Raw genomic sequence first — 7,127 nt, 5'->3', positions numbered from 1 at the left:
CCAGGGTGTGGCATCATGGAAGCCAAAGGAAAATATTACTGAAAGATGGAAGAAAATGAGAGTTAAAGAGCATTTATATTGACAAAGAAGTCACTGATGACCCTAGAGAACAGGTCTAGTGGACTGAAGGGACAGAGCTAAGTTGAAATGTGTTGAGAGGATGGGAAGATAAAAATAGGGCAACAGACACAGGGAGATGCAGACTAGGGGAGGGCTTTTCTCTTTGTTCTGAAGGTAGGAAAGACCTGAACATGGGCAAGTTCTGATGGGAGGATCCAGTACCAAGGGAGAGACTGAAGGTAGTATATGTAAGAAAAAAAAGAACTGACAGAATATGGCTACTTAAAAGGTGGAAGAGTTGTATTCAGTGATGTGTATGTATGCAGAAAGATGGGGAAAGGATGGCCTTGGCCCGAGGAATTGATACCACACCTCCATTCCTACCTGATGGGAAGGAGAAGAGGACTGGGGTAGCACCAGGCAATGGTAATATATAGATTTAGAGGGCAAAGCTCAGGGAATTCTGCTTTGTTCAGAAAGTAAGAAATGTGGTCAACTTAATTTTTAAAACCTATCCCTGTTGTTGAACATTTAGGTGGCTTTGAATCTGTCACTAACAGAAAAGTTGGGTCAAAGGGTAAGAACTTTTCTAAATCTTTGAATTCCTATTGCTAAACTATTCTCAAGAGAAAAAGGTTTCCTATTTTCATTGTACCTATTTATGCTGTTCTCCTCATATTGGATGACTATTTCACCCACTCTCATCATCTTTCTATCTTACCCCTTATTGCTCATTATTGTTAAAAATATTTTAAGAGGAAAAAACTGATTTTAAAAAGGTTTCAAGTTAAGGGTAATCATCCATGTATAAATTCAAGTACACTTCATTTAAAAATCATTTTAAAAAAATCATTTCTTCAAATCATGTAATAAATATACACATCTTTAAAAATGAAGCTGGAAATCAGATTTACCATTACCATTATAAACAAAATGTAATATATTTACAAAGAGCCAAAGAAATAAAGGTGGGACATAAGAAACAACTTCCCAACAAAGAAAATTATAGAAAAGCCTTCCATTAGAAACTTTTTGAATAGGATCCAGTTAATCATCTGTCTGGGCAGAGGACAAGATCTTTTGATTACCCGAAAATCATTTGCAATTCAGATCAACAAGTAAAATCACCCACCAATGAAGTACACAAGCACATTCTGTCACTGAACCCCTACAAGCTACAGATTTTATGCCAAAACCTTCTCTCCACCAAGACCTTATCATCACTGACCTGAAAGACAATGAGAATACAGATAACAACCCAGGATCTGGGTCAGGAATTATTTTTATTGTAGGTGAAATACTATACATCCCTCAAAGGGCAGGAGAAACAGTTCTTTCTTTCTTACCTTTACCATGAACGTGAAGTCTGTTAGGGCTGGGGAGTAGACAGCCCCACCAGCACATGGGCCCATGATCAGAGAAATCTGAGGGATGACTCCAGATGCGGTGACATTCCTCTGCCAAAAGAGAAAGATAAAGGCATCTGGTTACAGAGGTGTTCAAGGCATTATCTGCAGAAAGACAAAGGCAACAATAAAATTATATTTGGCTTTTACTCACAGAAATTCTATCCTGGAGGCAAGAGACCTAATCGGTATAGTTTCTTCCAGAACTATGGAATGATTGTCATAATACTTTCTGGGGCAAATACTTTTTTCTCTTCCTTCCTTGGCAGTAGTCCCCAAAAGCTCTACCAGGATATAAGCTCATAGAGAACCCCACCACTCTCACCCCAACTCCAAACACACCTCAGGCATAGGAACCCTGTCTGCACAAAGCTGTCCAGAAGAATGAATGAAAACCTTAGGAAGAATATATAGGGCTGAACTGGATTAAACATGGCAGAGTGAGAGATGTCCCCAGATCTCTCCCCTTGAAACAACAATAAGCTGAACATCTAAAACTCAACAAAAAACACCCAAACTGCACACCAGCACGTCTGAGCATCGGATCTGCACATAAGAACCACCACAGGTCAGAACCCCGGGTGTCGGGCAGTAGACTGGGAGAAACAAAGAAGCTGCCTCTTGCAGCCACTGGAGCTCCCTGTAGGAGGAGGGGGAGGGGAGAACGTGCAGCGACTTCCCTGAACAGCCCTGCCTGGGAGTGCTATGAGCTCCACAGAGCTGGTGGCAGTGCCTACTCATCAGGGCAGAAGGTAGAGAAACAGGGACGGCAGAAAAGCGGGGATAGCAGAGAAACAACACTTGATTTTTATCAGCCTCAGTTGTAAAACCGAGGCTGGGCTGCAGCCCCTATCCGCCAACCCAGAGGAACCCTCCACTGCCATACCCTCCAAGATGAATCACCGCAGAGCCCCAGGGGAATATGAGTAAATGCTACCGAAACTGTCGCTAATACTGACAGGGAGTGAGACTGAGGGTAGCAAGTGCGATTAAACATCTATAAGGGAAAAAAAACATTATTAAGACTTTATATAAAGCAGAGATCCAAGAGGCTTAGACTCCACCGACTGGAAACCAAAAGAAAAACACCTTCTTTGCAACAGGCTAAGGACCATTATATAATAAATCTTTCTGGAAAAAAAAAGCAGAACACACTTCCATTAATGGCCAGGTGGAGAAATAATCCATTAAACACCATGAACAACCAAGGCATCTCAGAAAGAAAGAGAAAAATCTCCAGAAAATAAGCTTATAGACATAGAAATATGCAACTTAAATGACAGAGGCTTCAAGATGATACTTGAATTGGAGTTCCAAAACGAGTCATATCAACAATTTCAAGAAATAAAAAAACAACTAGATGAGCAGAGCAAGGAGATGGAAACCCTCAAAAAGAACAGAATAAATCTTCTGGAGATAAAAAAAAACACACACACACTGCAAGAGTTGAAAATGAAATAGCAAGCTTGGGAAATAGAGTAGACCAAATGGAAGACAGGATCACTGATATCGAAGACAGAAAAATAGAAATAAATAAGAAGGAAGAAGAGAGAAACCGAAGAATGAAAAATAATGAAAGAGAAATACAAGAACTAGCTGATACCATCAGGAGAGGAATCATAAGAATAATGGGCATTCTCAAAGGTGAGGAAAAGGAGCAGGGACTAGAAAGCATTTTCAGACAAATAGTGGACGAGAATTTCCCAAATCTAAGGTGTGAGCTGGAGCTTGGAATTCAAGAAGTCAACAGAACATTCACTTATCTCAATCCAAAAAAGGCCATCACCAAGACCCATTGTATTAAAATTATCAAAAATCAATGACAAAGACAGAATTCTCAGGGCAGCCAGTGAAAAGAAAATGGTAACTTATAAAGGAAAATCCATTAGATTATTCGTCGGAATTCTCAGCACATACCTTACAAGCCAGAAAGGAGTGAAATGAAATATTCAAAATATTAAGTGAAAGGAACTACCAGCCTAGAATAATGTATCTAGCTAAGCTCTTCTTTGGACATGAAAGAGAAATTAAGACCTTTCTACATATACAAAAATTGAGGGAATTCTCCACTACAAGGCCTGCACTACAGGAAATACCTAAAACAAAATGACAAAAAAAAAAAAAAAACACCATAATTAGGAGAAAGTGACTATCGGGCAAATAGAAGCAGAGGAGTGCAAACCTTACTAAGAATAGGGCATTATAAGCTTAAAAAATAAGAAGAGAATTGCTATAGCAAGATAGTAATGAGCATTCAGCATACATAGGGACAAATTGAGACAACAGTGATTGAAAAGGGGAGGATTCAATGATCCAAATTCGAAAAGGGGAATGGAGATAAGGCACGTGCAGAAGAAAATGGACGAGTGTATATAAATTATGATCCTTTATATATTCAAAACGGTAACCACACCAAAGATTCAGAACTGAGAATCTTTGAAACAAGAAGAACCAGAGGCAAAACCCACAAAAGCCAACCAAAATAAAGAAAACAGAAACACGAAGACAAGGAAGCAATGGAAACAACGAACTACCAGAAAGCAAAAGATAAAATGGCTATAAGAAGGCCTCATGTTTCAATAAGAAGGCATGGAGTTGGAGAATGGATCGAAAAATAAAACCCAACCATAGGCTGCCTCCTGGAGATATATCTTAGCTCCAAAGACAAATATAGACTCAAAGTGATGATACTGCAAGCAAATGGCATTCAGAAAAAAGCAGGAGTAGCAGTACTAATACAAGACGAAATAGACTTCAAAATAAAAAAGGTAAAGAAACATATTGAAGAATACTTCATAATGATAAAGAGGATCATGTAACAAAAAGACATAATATTTATTAATATCTATGCTACCAATCGGGGAGCCCCGAAATATGTAAAGCAATTACTAACAGAACTAAAGGGAGAAACAGACCAAAACACTATCATGTTAGGGGACCTAAATATCCCACTGTCGGATATGGATAGATCTTCCAAACAGAAAATCAATAAGGAAATAACATCCTTAAATGACACATTAGACTAAATGGACATAATTGACATTTACAGAGCTTTCCATCTCAAAAGAGCTGCTTATACATTCTTCTCTAGTGCACATGCAACATCCTCAAGGATCGACCACATACTGAGACACAGAGATGGCCTCAACAAATATAAGAGGGTTGAAATCATACCAACCATATTCTCTGCTCATAATGCTTTGAAACTAGAGATCAACTGCAAAAAGAAAGCAAGAAGAACCACAAATACATGAAGATTAAACAACATGCTACTGAAGAATAATTAGGTCAAAAAGAAATAAAAAGAGAGATCAAGAGATACATAGAAATGAATGATAATGATAGTACGACATATCGAAACTTTTGGGAAATGGCAAAAGTGTTCATAAGAGGAAGAAGTTCATGTCATTACAAGCTTATTCCAAAAACAAGAATGAGCCCAAATAAACAACCTAATGCTTCGTCTTAAAAAACTAGGAAAAGAACAAATGAAGCTTAAAGTCAGCAGAAGATATCATCAAAATTAGAGCAGAAATAAATAAAATTGAAAACAACAAAAAAAAAAGAAAAAAGGAAAAAAGAAATGCAACAAAGAGCTGGTTCTTTGAGGAGGTTAATAAAATTGACAAACCCCTGGCTAGACTCACTAAAGAAAAAAGAGAAAGGACACAAACAAAATCAGGGATGAAAGAGGGGAAATTTTGACTAACATCACAGAAATACAAAGGATCATACAAGAATACTATGAAAAAGTATCTAACACCAAATTTAATAACCTAGAAGAGATGGACCAGTACTTCGAAAAATACAATCTTCCTAGATGGAATCAAGAAGAACTGGAAAATCTAAATAGACCAATCAGCAGTATGGAAATTGAAACAATCATCAAAAACCTACCAAAAAGTAAAAGTCCAGAACCAGATGGCTTCACCAGTGAATTCTACCAAACATTCAAAGAAGATTTAATACCTATTCTCCTGAAACTTTTCCAAAAAATCGAAGAGGAGGCAATACTTCCCAACTCATTTTATGAGGCCAATATTACCCTGATACCAAACCTGGTAAAGATAACACAAAAAAAGAAAATTACAGACCAATATCTCTCATGAACACAGAAGCAAAAATCCTAAATAAGATACTAGCAAACCGAATACAGCAACATATTAAAAAGATTATACACCACGATCAGGTGGGCTTCATACCAGAGGCACAGGGATGGTTCAACATACGCAAATCGATTAATGTGATACACCATATAAACAAATTTAAAAATAAGAATCATATGATCACATCGGTAGATGCAGAAAGCCTTCGAAAGATACAGCATCCATTTATGATCAAAACATTTAACAAAATTCGTGTAGAAAGAAAGTACTTTAACACAATAAAGGCCATATGTGACAAACCCTCAGCCAACATTATACTTAACGGTGAAAAACTAAAAACCTTCCCTCTAAGATCAGGAACAAGGCAAGGCTGTCCACTATCGCCACTGTTATTTAATATAACATTGGAGGTCCTAGCGAATGCAGTCAGACAAGGGAAAGATATAAAAGGCATCCAAATAGGAAACAAAGAAGTCAGACTGTCACTATTTGCAGATGACATGATTCTCAATATAGAAAACCCTAAAGACTCCACAAGAACTCTGCTAGAAATGATAAGCAAACACAGTAAAGTCTCTGGATACAAAATCAATGTTCAAAAATCTATACCATTCCTATACTCTAATAATGAGGTGTCAGAAAAAGAATTGGAAAAAATCATTCTTTTTACAATTGCAACAAAAATAAAATACCTAGGAATAAATCTAACGAAACATGTGAAGGACCTATATAATGAAAACTTAAGACCCTATTAAAAGAAATTGAAGAAGATACATAGAAATGGAAAGATATTCCATGTTCTTGGATTGCAAGAATCAACATAGTTAAAATGATCATATTATCTAAAGCATTGTACAGATTTAATGCAATCCCCATCAAAATCCCATCACCAGTTTTTAAAGAAAGAGAACAAAAAATCATCAGATTTCTATGGAAAAACAAAAGATCCTGAATTGCCAAAGCCATCCTGAGAAAAAAGAACAAGGCTGGAGGCATCACCCTGCCTGACTTCAGATTATACTACAAAGTGACAGTAATCAAAATGGCATGGTATTGGCAGAAAAACAGACATACAGACCAGCGGTACAGAATCAAGAGTCCAGAAGTAAACCCATGTTTAGATAGGCAGATAATCTTTAACAAAAAAGCCAAAAACATACAGTGGAGAAAGAAAAGCCTCTTCAATAAATGGTGCTGGGAAAACTGGAAAGCCATCTGCAAAAGAATGAAATTAGACTGTTGTCTATCATCACACACCAAAATTAACTCCAAATGGATTTAGGACCTAAATATAAGACCTGAAACAATAAAATCCATATAAGAAAACACTGGAACTATACTCAAGGACCTTGGATTTATAGAGGATTTTATGAATTTGACCTCGAAAGCAAAGGAAGTAAAAGCTAAAATAAATGAATGGGACTATGTCAATCAAAATAAAAAAGCTTCTGTTCAGCAAAACAAATAGTCAACAAGGTAAAGAAACAACCATCCGAATGGGAAAATATACTTGCAAGCAATGCCTCCAATAAGGGCCTAATATACAAAATATACA

General features: G+C 37.0%; 1 protein-coding gene across 2 annotated transcripts in view; it reads right to left on the bottom strand.

Moving 5' to 3' along the window:
• PCCB (propionyl-CoA carboxylase beta subunit) overlaps window positions 1-7,127 on the bottom strand; it is a 57,767-nt gene that overhangs the window by 31,957 nt on the left and 18,683 nt on the right. For both annotated transcript variants that reach the window (XM_011373196.1, XM_023538396.1), the window contains one exon: window positions 1,407-1,517. In XM_011373196.1, the coding sequence (XP_011371498.1) occupies window positions 1,407-1,517 (111 nt within the window). The remainder of the gene's footprint in view (window positions 1-1,406; window positions 1,518-7,127) is intronic.

Source organism: Pteropus vampyrus, unplaced genomic scaffold, assembly GCF_000151845.1.
Source record: "Pteropus vampyrus isolate Shadow unplaced genomic scaffold, Pvam_2.0 Scaffold220, whole genome shotgun sequence".
Taxonomy (NCBI): Eukaryota; Metazoa; Chordata; class Mammalia; order Chiroptera; family Pteropodidae; genus Pteropus; species Pteropus vampyrus.
Note: the sequence above shows the minus strand (reverse complement) of the source record. Positions and strands in the feature narration are given on the sequence as shown.